General features: G+C 37.1%; 1 protein-coding gene across 1 annotated transcript; it reads left to right on the top strand.

Moving 5' to 3' along the window:
* The first annotated feature begins 1,180 nt into the window (after positions 1-1,180).
* On the top strand, positions 1,181-15,068 carry LOC107696041 (plasticin-like). Its single transcript, XM_016496184.1, has 9 exons — positions 1,181-1,762; positions 10,511-10,571; positions 10,744-10,839; positions 12,226-12,393; positions 12,494-12,619; positions 12,847-13,067; positions 13,163-13,212; positions 14,695-14,768; positions 14,972-15,068. Exons 1-9 carry the CDS (start codon positions 1,269-1,271, stop codon positions 15,050-15,052), a joined length of 1,371 nt encoding a protein of 456 aa, XP_016351670.1. The 5' UTR covers positions 1,181-1,268; the 3' UTR covers positions 15,053-15,068.
* Positions 15,069-15,441: the final 373 nt, after the last annotated feature.

A 15,441-nucleotide genomic window follows, 5' to 3' on the forward strand; every position in this document is an offset into this window, starting at 1 on the left:
ATCAATAATGCTAATTATACACACACACACACACACACACACACACACACACACACACACACACAAATGCTTATTTTATGGATACCAAGTGTTTCCTTAGAAAATGTGCTTGACTAGTCTACTGTATATTTCAGTGATGATGACTTGCAAAGGGGGAAAAAAAGGAAGCTATGTATGAATTATTAATATAGGTGTACTCTTAGCAGTGAGCATACACTCAGAAAAAAAAAAGGTACAAAAGCTGTCACTGGGGTGGTACCTTTTCAAAAGGTAAAATTGTATATTTAGGGGTACAACAGTTTGTCACTAGGGCTCTACCCTCAAAGGGACATCTTTGTACCTTATTTGCCCCTAAAATTGATCACCTCAAGGGTACAGATTACTAATCATTAAGGGTACTGTCTCAGTGACAAGCTGTTGTAACCCTAAAGGTACAATTTTTTTGTGACAGTATAAGACACTATAGGTTGTTACCTGTCAAATGAATTCAGTATCAACAAAGGTCATCTTTGTATCATGCATCTGAAATGGCATTTAGTGGTAATGCTATGTATATATATATATATATATATATATAAAATGGCTGAGTTATTCACAAAGATAGACGTTTTATAAACTGAAATTAAAGCACCAGAAACTTTTTATCACAACAAAGAGCAACATTTCAACCAGTAAGGTCTTTCTTTCTTAAACGTTTTTGACCAGTTAGGTCTTCATCTATCTTTATTTTTTCTGTCCTGTATTTACGCCCAATATGGGCCCAGTCTAGCCCAATGGTAAGTCTGGCCGTAGATGTTATGGCAAGTCCTGGGATCATTGGATGTTTAGGAGATTCATTTAGGCTCTTTTGCACTTCATTTAACTTCCACCGTTGAAAAATTAAAATGCTTCTTTCAGTCCCGTTAACATTATAAATTAAATAATTGCACACAAAGCTGTTGATTGTCAGTGTTTTGTAGCAAGAATTCACATATCAAGTGGAAAGTGTCAGAGACGTGCCCAGGTTGGGCTTGGGTGGGAGTGACTGTAAGGATGAATGATAGATACATGAAAGATGATGAGATCAGGGGCTTTGGAGACTGGGAATGGGCTGGGCTGGGTGGAGCTCGGATCAACTGACCAGCTTCATCTATAAAAGCCGCAGTCTCACATCCTGTTGTGACTCAGCTTTGATCAAAACTGCTAGAGACAAAAAGACCAGACGAAGAGGAAGATACACTAGGTAAATCATTAAATAAAAGGTTTAAACAACGATTAGAGGCAAAACCATGAGTCACTCTACATTTCGCACCTCTTATCACCGCACTTTCGGGACGCCTGTCTATAGCCCTGTGTCCAGTCACATAGGGGGCCGCTACATCTCCTCCTCTATTCCCACCCGCTCTGTGGACTTCAGGAGCCGCTCCAGTGCTCCGGCCCCCCGTCTCTCTTATGATAAATTGGACTTCTCACTAGCAGGGGCCATCAACCAGGAGTTCCTTGCCACACGCAGCAATGAGAAAAGAGAACTACAGGAACTCAATGACCGCTTTGCCAGCTTCATAGAGAAGGTCCGGTATTTAGAGCAGCAGAACTCAAAGCTGATTCTGGAGCTGGGTCAGTACAAGGGCCAGCAGCAAGGGCCATCAGGCCGCGTCAATGAGCTGTGCCAGCAGGAGATGAGAGAGATGCGCAGACAGCTGGAACTGATGGGCAAAGATCGAGACCAGATGCAGGTGGAGAGAGATAACCTGGCCGAAGATGTGGCTCTGCTCAAGCAAAGGTGCGTGTGCTGGTGTATGCTTGTATGGGATAGATTACAAATAACAAGTCCTTTAAGAAAATACAGAAAACAGTCGTTAATTTGTCATTTTTATATTACATTGTTCAATTTTATATTATATGCATTGTTTATATTTTTAGAAAATTTCTGACCTTTAAAATGTTTGAAACAGGCCAGTGTATTAGTGGATTGTTCAACCAAAATAACATGTTCATTACATACTTATCTTCATGTCATTGCAAACCTTTGTTCTTTGGAATTATAAAAGAAGATACTATGAAAAATGCATGGACACTAACTTCCATTGCATTGATAAAAACATTTGAAACATTCTTCAAAACATCTTCTTTCGTGTTCGGCTTAGGAAAGACGGTAATACAGGTTTGGAGTAACACAAGGGTGGGTAAATAATGAAAATTTTCATTTTTTGGAAATTTTACTTTATTTACTGTTCACTTTTTTTTACTGTTGAGTGTAAAAATTAAAATGGGTTTTAAGACAAAAGTTAACACTGGTAAGAGTTAAAAGTTAAATGTGCCAAAGTTAGACATTTATAATGTCTGTGGGCTCCAGTTATAATGATGTTATAACAATACCTATTATATTCTGAAAGATTAAGCTTTTGTTTATTTGTCATCATTTTAATAATATTTTTTTTTTTAATTCATTTGTTTACACTGGGATACTGAACTGAAATTTTAAATTTGTTCAGGATGGAATCCTATGTTTATAGAAAATATGTTTATTTTGATACAGAGGACAAAAGAAAAGATTGATTTAGTGGGGAAAATTTGCAGATATCACTTCAGAGGCAATTATGGTTGAATAAATTAAGATTATATCTTTAAAAATAACAGCATGTCTACATGATGTTCATGTTATATGGGCGTGGCAGCTAATTAAAGTAACAGAGACAAAGAAACTGCAGCAGGGACCCTCCCATCATCATCATCATCATCATCATCTCTAATGCGGTTCGACTGTGTCTAATGGATGAGACATTTATACAACTAATGCTCCATATACACACACAGCCTGTATTCAGTTTATATGAGCTAGGACATCATTTCATATGCTACTGTGCGCGTACTTTGAAACTACTCATTACTGCTTAAAACTAATTTAACCTCAACACGCCTAGAACTTTATTAAAATTATGCTTTACGCCCATTTCATACCGTAGGCTACACGAAATCGGTGCATGCGCAAATTTGCAGCCTAATTAGCTCCAGCAGCAGCAGGTCCGCGTTGTGCTGTCGCACTGGCAGGGCTGCGCCTCAGCACTGGTAATAAAAGGATGTCCAAGCAGGGGCGTTTTCTCTGACTAGAAAAGGGAGGAATCCTCAAAAAAATCGAAAGAGAAAGTAAAACAACAAGTACAAATTATGAGATCAAACTGTGTAAAACATTAATTTTTATAGAGTGACGTTGCCTTAAAACACTAATTTATAGATCATGGACATCAATTTAAGTTTAAAATTATAGATAGATCTAATTTATTTTATTTTATTCAACCCAAAAATATTAACCTAATTATAACCTATACATTAGGTTAGTGATAAAATGAAATTTAAATAGCTCCCTAAGGTAACATTTGCAGGTTAGCACTTCTTAATAGTGTACCATAGATTCTACAATGTTTTTTTTTTCTCATCATACTCATTGTGCAGCCATCCTCTTTTGAAATGGTGAGAATAGTTTGTTTTTTTCTCGAATATTGGCACGATTGTGATATGTTGTTCAACACTATACTGACACTGGTAGCCTATGCAGTTCAATAAAAATAAAGTTCAGTAAAGTTTTCTAAGTGACTTACATTTTAGACATGTTTTTGCTCCAACAACATCCACATAAATGTGTCTCTGTAAAACGGATCCGATCTTCAATTCCCGCGCTATATGCAAATCTAACGGAGTTCACGTCAACGAAAGCAGATTTGCGCTGCATTTGATTCATCACAAGCTAATTTCAAGATCAAAGACCGCTACAGGAGAGAGAGCAGCATCAGCACTGGAAAGATAAGCTAGTCTTGCTATTTTAATGAGGATGCTTGTGTGTTGAGCGTCTGCGACTTACTTTCAGTTTCATTTGCGGCAGCTTACTGAAGAGATAGCTACTCTGTTGCATTAGCGCTGTCATATACAACTGTCATGTCATATAGCCTAGAACACCCTCTCACACTTTTATTATTTTAACATTTAACATTTTACATATGTGGTTTCAACAACCAGATGCATTTACACAGTTTCATGACTAGGGCTGGGTTTTGATACAAATTTCACGATTCGATTCGATTCAATATCGATTATCTTGGATATATAACAGGTACAGTACATGCCAAATTTCCTCAAGGAAACAAAAATCTCTCAACTAATGCTGTAAAATATACAGGAGAGTCAGTTGGTACTACATTATTATAATACTGAAGGTTAAAATGAACTGATTTGTTAAAATTACACTTAAGTTTTTAAAATAATAAAGTTACAATTACATAATAATATTTCTACTTCAACTTTTTTTTTTTTTTTTTTAATATAAACATAATGGTGGCTGTCATAAAAACTTGATGGATTTATTCAAACATAAATTAAACATTGAAGAACAGTCAAATTTATAATAAATATGTTATATGGTGCATATATTTAACAAAATGCCTCTCTCTACAGTTTATTTTTCTAGCTGACTAATGAGTTTATGGTCACCGAATATGTTTTTCTGAGGTAAATGTGAGTTACGTGACATTGTTTACAAGACGTTATTGACGTCTTTGTGCGGCTGAAACACTGTTTGGGCCATTACATGAGACAGGATACGGATTGTAAAGTTGTACTCTTTCTTTTAACTTACCTTCGGATGTTTAGTCATGTTTATTTTGTGCTGAAACTGGTATTAATGTGGAGGAGATGATCAGTTCATGTGCGCTACGTGCTGCCGCGTCTGTTGAACTGAGGCGCTACAGCGATCTGTCACTCCACATTAAACAGCGCCAAAAAGGCATTTATTGTTTGAATACTGCAATACAATTGACAGAATTTGAAATCTGAGACTTTGTTTCATATTAAAAGTACCAAAGCACAATGCTTATTGCGATATATTGGATGGGAAGTGCCCTTCAATGTTCTGTCCATTACTTGAAAACACGCTAGACTAATCGATTCTTGGGATTTAGGAATCGATATCGTTCCGTAAAAATGAGAATCGATTAATATCGAGTTATCGATATTTTTTTACCCAGCCCTAGTTTCATCTGGAATGCGCGATCAGATAGCAATCCGATCAGAGAATATGAAGTGACCAGGTGTAAACAGGCCCAATGAAAGCATTTCAAGTAATAGCCTGACTGACTTGCCGCCACCTACTGGCGGTTTTAGTAGGACATTTAAGTATTAATTTCAATTCATCAATCATTTCATATTTATATACTCAAAATGTTACATTTAAAACATTAATCTCATAACATTATTTATACTGTTGCAATTGCAGTGTCTATTCAACGCATCTGAGTTGATGCAGATTCTATGCCACCTCTATAGTGCAAAAATTGATTTTACTGATACTGATTTTATTGGTAACAGCCCTATCATGACTTATTATTCAAAGAGAATGATTAAACTGATATGACATAAGAAAAGAAAATTCCCCATTTAACTGTAAAACCCCCCCTGGAAATCGATTTAAGGGGGCTGACAATTTAGGGCTTAAATAATAAGTATTCATCCGCTTCCAGTTATTTTTAGCTGTACAAAACAGCTTTTGCTGCTTGATATTGCAAATTGGTCTGTCTTACCATATTATTTTAATTTATTATCTTATTTATGAACACACTGGTTTGTAGTGCAAACAGTTTTACCGTTTACTGCACGTTGTTATTCTTCATTTGCTTCCAGCTATTTTTAGCTGTACAATACAGCTTGTTTTGCTGCTTGATATTGCAAACTGGTGTGTCTTAACGTATTATCTTAATTATGAACACACTGGTTTGTAATGCAAACTGTTTTACAATTTACAGCACTTCTTCTTGTTATTTCCTTACAGTGGCTAATGAACCGGAAGTCTTGCACATTCACAGAAAATGGCTTACTCGATCACCGTAATCCGATCAAGCAGATTGGATCATCATGTTTACATTTTGCAACATTAAGTGACTTCTCTATCTGGATAACCGATCGGATCTCTCTTTTCCACGCAATATTTAAATAAGCCTTCTGACAGGGCGGGGTTTTGCTTGACGTTGACCTGAGAATGCACACACGATGGCTGGATTAAGTTTACACTGAGATCCGATCACAATGTGTCCTCGACTACATCTAGACCAGGAAACGCTGAACGGATAACATTCCGATCAGCAGCACTTTTACACTTGTCTTTTCAATGTGTATGTGGACAACATCCGGATACAGGTCGCATATTATAGGTCAGGGGTGGCGAACGTCGGTCCTGGAGAGGGCCAAAAGCCCTGCAGAGTTATGCTTCAACACTAATCAAACACACCTGAACAAGATAATCAAGGTCTGAAGGGTTGCTAGAAAGCTACAGGCAGGTGAGTTTTAATTAGGGTTGGAGCTGAACTCTGCAGGGCTGTGTTTACCCTTTCAATGTGTATGTGGACAACATCCGGATACAGGTCGCATGTTAATGCCAAGTGTAAATGCAGCCAAAGTGTGTTGTCAAGTCACCTTTATTTGTATAGCACTTTATACAATACTGGTAGGGCTGTGGCTCTCCAGGACCGGAGTTCGCCACCCCTGCTATAGGTGCTGATCCACCATCTGGTCTGGCTATGGATTGGATCTGGGTTGCTACAGTGACCATCTGATCTGGATACATACTGGATCCGTATGGTTACCGAGACCTCGGAATAAGAATGAAAGGGACTAATATTAGTATAGATGCCATTCTTCTTACAATGTAGAGTCGGTGTTATGGGAAGTGTTCCTGGTTCCGGTTGACCTAATTAATGCAGCCTAACAATCCTTTAACAGAGTCATTTTTCCAGCTAAAGTCAGTTCATTGATGATTCAGTGATGTCATCATCCAGTTCAGCTCTCATCCAATAGTGTCTGTGCAATCAGTCAAACGTCCCCAACTAAGCAAGCCAAAGCTGACAGTGGCAAGGAACCAAAACTCCATCGGTGACAGAAATGGAGTTGAATTATAGAAATGCGATAGTGTAATATGTGTATGCCAAGTGAAAGAGATGGGTCTTTAATCTAGATTTAAACTGACAGAGTTTATCTGCCTCCCGGACAATGCTAGGTAGATTATTCCAGAGTTTGGGCACTAAATAGGAAAAGGATCTGCCGCCCGAAGTTGATTTTGATATTCTCAGGGCTGTCCAAACTCGGTCCTGGAGGGCCGGTGTCCTGCATGGTTTAGCTCCAACTTGCCTCAACACACCTGACTGGAAGTTTCTATGCCTAGTAAGAGCTTGATTAGCTGGTTCAGGTGTGTTTAATTTGGGTTGGAGCTAAACTCTGCAGGACACCGGCCCTCCAGGACCGAGTTCGGACAGCCCTGTTCTAGGTATTATCAAATGGCCTTTTTGAGTTTTGAGATCGTGGCGGATGTAAAAGACAATAATGCGATATGAGCTCGCTCAAGTATTGAGGAGCTAAACCATTCAGGGCTTTATAAGTAATTAGCAAGATTTTAAAATGTCTTCGTTGTTCAATAGGGAGCCAGTGCAGAGTTGACAGAACCGGGCTAATATGGTCATACTTTCTGGTTCTAGTAAGAACTCTAGCTGCTGTATTTTGGACCAGCTGGAGTTTGTTTATTAAGCGTGCAGAACAACCACCCAATAAAGCATTACAATAATCTAACCTTGAGGTCATGAATGCATGAATTAATGTTTAAATATGTTTTTAAGATGGAAAAATGCAGTTTTACAAATGCTAGAAATGCGCTGAGCAACCACCCAATAAAGCATTACAATAATCTAACCTTGAGGTCATGAATGCATGAATTAATGTTTAAATATGTTTTTAAGATGGAAAAATGCAGTTTTACAAATGCTAGAAACGTGGCTTTCAAAGGAAAGATTGCTATCAAATTGCACACCTAGGTTCCAAACTGATGACGAAGAATTAACAGAGCAGCCATCAAGTGTTAGTGCTTTAGGTTATTACATGTGGAGGTTTTTTGTCCGATAATTAACACCTGTTTTTTTTTCTTCCAGAAATTAGCAGTAGGAAATTAGTAGTTATACAGTTTTTTATATCAGCTATGCATTCCGTTTTACGAATTGGCATGTTTAGTCAATCCGCGAAGAAATATAGAGCTGATTATCATCAGCGTAACAGTGAAAGCTAACAACATGTTTCTTGATGATATCTCCTAAGGGTAACATGTAAAGTGTAAAAAGCAACGGCCTTAGTACTGAGCCTTGTGGCATTCCATACTGCACTTGTGATCGGTATGATTCCTCTTCATTCACTGCTACGAATTGATGATGGTCAGATAAGTATGATTTGAATCATGCCAATGCAATTCACTAATGCCAACATAATTTTGTAGTCTATTCAAAAGAGTAGACCATTAGGGGCAGTTGTGGCCTAATGGATAGAGCAGGGCTGTCCAAACTCGGTCCTGGAGGGCCGGTGTCCTGCAGATTTTATCGGCAGGCAATTATACAATAATAATATTAAAATAGCGGGCCAAATCGGCTGCCAGGCCACCGGGAATTGTTCCGGTTCTCCCGATGGCCGCACCTGAATTCCACAGACACGCAGAACGTGCAGGATTCATATATTGTCTTTTTGCGGCTTAATATTCATGGACACTAGTCCAGGGGTGCCCAAACTCGGTCCTGGAGGGCTGGTATCCTGAAGAATTTAGCTCCAACCCCAATTAAACACACCTGAACCAGCTAATCAAGCTCTTACTTGGCATAAAAACTTCCAGTCAGGTGTGTTGAGGCAAGTTGGAGCTAAAATCTGCAGGACACCGGCCCTCCAGGACCGAGTTTGGACAGCCCTGGGATAGAGAGTCTGACTCGTAACCCGAAGGTCACGGGTTGGAGTCTCGGTACCGGCAGGAATTGTTGGTGGGGGAGTGAATGTATGCGCTCTCTTCCACCCTCAATACTACGACTGAGGTGAGACCCTTGAGCCCCAACCCCCAACTGCTCCCTGGGCGCCGCAGCAAAAAAAAAAAGGCTGCCCACTGCACTGGGTGTGTGTTCAATGTGTGTGTTTGTTCTCTGCTGTGTGTGTGCACTTGGATGGGTTAAATGCAGAGCACAAATTCCGAATATGGGACACCATGCCACACGTCACATCACATCACATCTTCATCAGAATGTTGTGGTCGATAGTGTCAAATGCAGTGCTGAGATCCAGTAGCACTAATAGAGAAATACAACCACGATCGGATGATAAGAGAAGGTAATTTGTAACTCTGCTGAGAGCAGTCTCATTACTATGATACGATCTAAATCCTGACCGGAAATCCTCACAGATTTTTCTCTAAGATGGAACATAGCTGAGAGGATACTGCCTTTTCTAGTATCTTTGACAGAAAAGGGAGATTTGAGATCGGTTTGTAATTAACTAATTCTCTTGGATCGAAATGTGTTTTTTTTTAATGAGAGGCTTAATAACAGTTTGAAGGTTTTTGGGACATATCCTAACGACATTGACAAATTAATAATATTCAGAAAAGGATCTATGACTTCTGGAAGCACCTCTTTTAATAGCTTAGATGGAATAGGGTCTAACATACATGTTGTTGTTTTATACAATTCTTTCTCTCCTATAGCAGACAATGAGTGGAACTGTTCCTCAGGGGATCTGTCTGATACGATACTGTAGCTGATGGCTGCATGGTTGTAATTGTATCTCTGATAGTATCAATTTTGGAAGTAAAGAAGTTCATCAAGTTCATTCTGCTGTGATGTTGGGAAATGTCTGTGTCTGTTGATGCTTTATTTTGCTTTAATTTAGCCACTGTATTGAATAAATACCTGGGGTTGTGTTGGTAGCCTATCAGTTTTTGATTTAGAAAAAAAATGTGAACACTGTCCTTAAAAATCTAAATTCCTATATAACATTATAATAAGTAGGCCTATACTATTGTACTAAAATGTTCAGCTTTAGCTCACGCATCTTAAAGCAGTGCAATCATCCACATTACTGAATATGATTAGAATATTACACAATCATATACTTTCTAGATTTTTCTTCTTAAAAACTGTAATACGCGTATTGTTCATATTCTAAGACTATGTTTTAAAGAATCACTGTAATTATGTTCGTGATGCCCATTTTTAGCTGAACCTTAAGAATAATCGTGCATTGTTGTGGTTGTTGTTAGCATATGATAACGTATCAGCATTTCTGCTTTAGTCTAGATTTAGTCTTTTCTTTGAGCAATATATTATGATACCGATAAAGCAGAAGTACTGGACTCACCCTATATGTTTGGCTTATGCTTTGAATAGATGATTAAATTTGCAACAAGAACATTTCACCCAACCGGTACTAATGTAATCTCAGATGCTTTTAAGCAAATCAGCTAATCGCTTCTCTGACTCTCTGCCAGATAAGATTTTATATTTATATTACAACCTTCGCTTCAGACATAGTCTTTAAGGACCCTCTCTCACCCATCCCAGTATCAAATAAAAGATGGATTACATGATTCTAACAGCACACTAATGTACAATTACATTTTGTCTTACTCTGGGAAAAAGTATTAAACCTTGATTTTTATTGAAGCTGACTTTTATTTTCCCATATTTATGTGCAGGTTAAATGAGGAGATGCAGAAAAGACAGGAAACTGAGAATAATTTGACTCTCTTTCGTAAGGTAATGTGATGGAAAGTATTTTAAAACATACTGTATATTTCCACTGAATGCTGTCTCTGAGGTTCTTTATTACATGTCATCCCTGCAGCACTCTAAAATGCAATGTTTAATTTTTTTAAGTATATAAAACCAGATATAACAGTAGTATTAATCTGACTGTTTGTACTTGAAGGATGTGGATAATGCTACACTTGCTCGTCTGGAACTGGAGAGAAAGATCGAATCTCTGATGGATGAGATTGAGTTCCTCAAAAAGATGCATGATGAGGTGAGACACAAATATTTCATTAAGAAATAATGAATTGGTAAATGTGAAAATCAAATTCCTGTCTATGCTGAAAAAATATGGTGTAGAAACCATATCCCAAAGCTATATCAAAGCTGAATTGTTACGATAAACGTACGTTTATAGGGATAGTATCTAAATTACATGCTGGTGTATTACCGCAAAGAAGTCGGTATTTGTGGGGAAAAAAGTATGTAATAGGCTAATCTATCAGTAGCCAATTACTTTTTTACTAGGGATAGTTCACCCAAAAATGAACATTCTGTCATCACTTACAAAAATAGCTGAAAAAGAGGTGCTCTACCAACAGAGGAGGTGCAACCAAAAATAAAAAAGTCATGTAATTTAGAAAAGCTGCAACACTCACTCTTGATGAAATCCAACTTTAGTGGTTAAAATACATGTGAAGTTTCGGCCATTATCCAGGCCTTCATCAGACCATGCAGCTTTTCTACTAAGTATAGTTCAAATCTATTAACATATTTACTGAAATATCACTCAAGACTTACTGATGTAAAAATTATAATTAACAATTATTTGGAATACTACTTGCACAATGCACATTTCTTAATATTAAGCCTAATGTGTTTTAATGTCACTATTGATGAAGATCTTTGAATAATATCGGCCTTTAAATGCAAGATATTTAAATTGTACCTGAAGTATACTTGCAATAGTTTCACTTTAGTCAAATATACTTCAGTATGTCTATAGTAGGACTTCAGCACAATTAAAGTGCAGTAAGTACAAAATCAGTTGTTCCAATTTAGCAGACTTTAAGTAGTATATTAAAAGTACAATTGCACTGTATTTTTTATTAAGTACATAAATATATAAATGTATTTGTATTATACTTAGCATGAAATAAATGTATTTCAAATACATTTAGTATATTTATTTTTCACTAGGGGTCCCTTTAATGATATTTAGAAAGTATATCGTGATCAAAAGATTAAGTACAATTATAGGCCAAATATACCTTTCTGTGTAATTATCAGTATAAACTAACAATATATAAGTATACATTTGTTAAACAAAAACAACAAAAATTGACAAAGTATAGGCTCTTATATGTTTAAAGAGTATTTACAGGGTCAGTTGGGTCCAGCCAGTGGGCATGTCTAGTTTCTGACCCGTACTCAGTGTTTAAGACCTGAGAGGAATACATTTAAACTTGCTTTTATGAAAATAAATATTTGTCATAATTTTGTGAGGATTTAATGAGGAAGCCTAATGTCATGGCATATTCATTTTTGTTGTTGTTGACCTTTACATTTTGACCTTCTAACCTCATTATCTGTATACTGTTTTCAACAAAAAACAACAACATGCAAGCATTAAAAATAATTATGTATTTTAAATGTGTAGGAAATTCAGGATGTACAGGTGAGTGTTCAGAGTCAGCAGATGAAGATGGAGGTGATGGAGACGTCCAGCCGGCCTGATCTGACGGCAGCACTTCGAGACATTAGAGCTCAGTATGAGAGCATCGCCACCAAAAACATGCAGGAATCTGAGGAGTGGTACAAGTCCAAGGTGAGTGCCATCGTGAAGAGCCACAGTGTGAGGGTGTTACTGATAATACACTGGTAAAATACTGTAAAACGTACTGATCATCTTGTGTTTTCTCTGTTAGTTTGCTGACCTGACTGATTCAGCTAAGCGCAATGCTGAGGCCATGAGACAGGCTAAGCAAGAGACCAATGACCTGAGGAGACAAATTCAAGCCCAGAACTGCGATATCGATTCTCTCAAGAGCACTGTACATACATATAATAAAATGTTTTATGCATCTTCTTTTCAAGCTGCCTAAAGCTTTGGATAAAATTGATTCAGGTGTTTCACTACTTGTGCTTTATTTGAAACCTAAACTGTCTAGTTGATGCAAGTTCTTGCTCAAGTGTTGTGTATTTCTGTTGTCATTATGTAAAACAATATACATTTATGATATTCCCTTATTTAGACAATTGTATGTGTTTGTGATGGTAGAATGAGGCTTTGCTGAGGCAGATGCGAGAAATGGAAGAGCAGTTTGCTGCAGAGGCCGGAAACGATCAACATTCTGTGTCCCGTCTGGAAGACGAGATACGGCACCTGAAGGAGGAGATGTCACACCACCTGCGGGAATACCAGGATCTGCTCAACGTTAAGATGGCCCTAGATATTGAGATTGCCACCTATAGGAAACTTCTGGAGGGAGAGGAAAACCGGTAAGAGTGATGCCATTGAGCCACTTTAACACGTTTCTGTGTGTAAAGTGTTTGTTTTACCTGGTAACTGATGACCTTCAAACTGCACCTTTCAGAATTGTGGTTCCTATCATGAAAATGCCTTCAATGAGTGGATACAGTGGTGGTGAGTCTACCATAACATGTAACATCATAAACATTATTATTATTTAACCATTAAAATAAAAATAACACTTTAGGATTTAAAAAAAAAAAAAAAAAGCAAGGATGGAATGGTTGAAGGTGTTCAAGGAATAGTTCACTCAAAATTAAAAAGAGGGTTGTAGAATCACACACACAGACCAGCCAAGCAAACCCTGTTGTATTATTGTTTCTTAAAGGGTTAGTTCACCCAAAAATTTAAATTCTGTAATTAATTACTCACCCTCGCCTCGTGTCGTTCCAAACCCGTAAGACCTTCGTTCATCTTCAGAACACAAATTAAGATATTTTTGATGGGATCTGAGAGCTGTCTGACCCTGCATAGACAGAGCAAGGAGATCTGTAAAATAATCCATGTGACATCAGTGGTTCAACCGGAATTTTACAAAGCTACCAGAATACTTTTTGTGCGCAAAAGAAAAAAAAAACGACTTTATCCAACAATTCGTCTCCTCCGCGTCACCCTGTAGCGCCATTTTGGAGAATATCCGCTGGACGTAAACAGAGGAGACGTGAATTGTTGAATAAAGTCGTTATTTTTAAAAATGTTCTTTTGCGCACAAAATGTATTCTTGTAGCTTCGTATAATTGCGGTTGAGCCACTGATGTCACATGGATTATTTTACAGATCTCCTTGCTACGTCTCTGGACTTGGGAACATTTCAGTTGTATTGCTGTCTATGCAGGGTCAGACAGCTCTCAGATCCCATCAAAAATATATTAATTTGTGTTCCAAAGATGAACGAAGGTCTTATGGGTTTGAAATGACATGAGGGTAAGTAATTAATGACAGAATTTTCAGTTTTGGGTGAACTATCCCTTTAACTTTGCTCATACAATGCCATTTGCATGTTGATGTTTATTTATGAATATCAATAGATTTATTGGAATAACCTTAATAATAAAAAAATTAAAATAAAAAATTTGAATAACCTAAATTTACAACTGAGCCTTATTATGTAGGAAATTGTGCAGCACAAATGACCTTATAGCAGAAATGGAATTTTCTTAATTTTTGTATTTTTTATGTCAAAATAATCCAAGATGATCATATTTCAATATATGTGACATCAAATAAACAAGAGCTAATTCAAAACTTTTGATTAAAATGTAATCAAAAGTAGTTCTCACCTAAAACCAATTCGATTACTTTGGAAGACATGATTAATAACACTGGAGTTGCATGTTGGGTGAACTATTCCTTTGTGTAAAAGGTCACATTTCCTTCTGTCAGCTGAAATGGAATCTGTTCCAAGAAAATTAGTTAACTTTTGATTGCTACTGTAGTTGCTCATGATAATAGTAATGGACAGATACAAGGGGTAAACAATTGTTTCCATGTCTCCACTCATATAATTTCATATCCTTTTACAAAACAATGCAATTATTCATCTGTGTCCATGTGTAAGGTTTTTTATAGCATCTGATGTGTGATGTCTTTGAACAGATTATGGTCAGTTTTCTGATACTGGACCTGGAAAGAAAGTCGTAATCAAGACCGTTGAGATTCGTGATGGAGAGGTGAGACATTTTGATTCCAGTCTTACTGAAACAGACATCCGAGCATCCTTTAACAATAAATTGGCCAGTGAAAAACACTATCACTCAGTATTCTCATTGTTTAAAGTTATAGCTTGTTTGCCTTTGTTTTTGTTTTTTCCTTCAAATGTATATGTGTAACATATGTAGCATATATCTGATTGATTCTTTTGCTCATTGCTCAGGTGGTGAAAGAATCTACAAAAGAAAAGAGCAGAGATGTGAAAAAAGATTCTTATGGTCAAGGAGCTTCTGAAAAAGATTAGAATGTGCAGATAAATTAATGCTTGATGAGTTATTAATCGTGTGTTACAATTTTAAAGGAGCTGTAATAGTAAAATGTAGGCACACATGCCGTTTACAATGATGGTAGCAGTGTAGTGAATAATCAGCAAATATTTGACTCTGTATTGTGTATAATATGGTGCTATTACTATATATGAGCATAAAATGACAATGCTTTAACTAATAAATCATGTATGCAGGCCTAAATAAAGTCACTAACAAGATGCCCAACAAACAAACACACTTACATACATCAAAAACAATATTTCAGAAGTTCATGTCAATATAATCTTCAAATAAAAGTGAATGTAAACAGAATTTTTTGGCTTCTTGTCCATAATGAAGTGTTTGAGCTTGAGTCTTGCCACAG

Source organism: Sinocyclocheilus anshuiensis, unplaced genomic scaffold (assembly GCF_001515605.1).
Source record: "Sinocyclocheilus anshuiensis isolate Anshui unplaced genomic scaffold, SAMN03320099.WGS_v1.1 scaffold746, whole genome shotgun sequence".
NCBI classification, from domain to species: Eukaryota; Metazoa; Chordata; class Actinopteri; order Cypriniformes; family Cyprinidae; genus Sinocyclocheilus; species Sinocyclocheilus anshuiensis.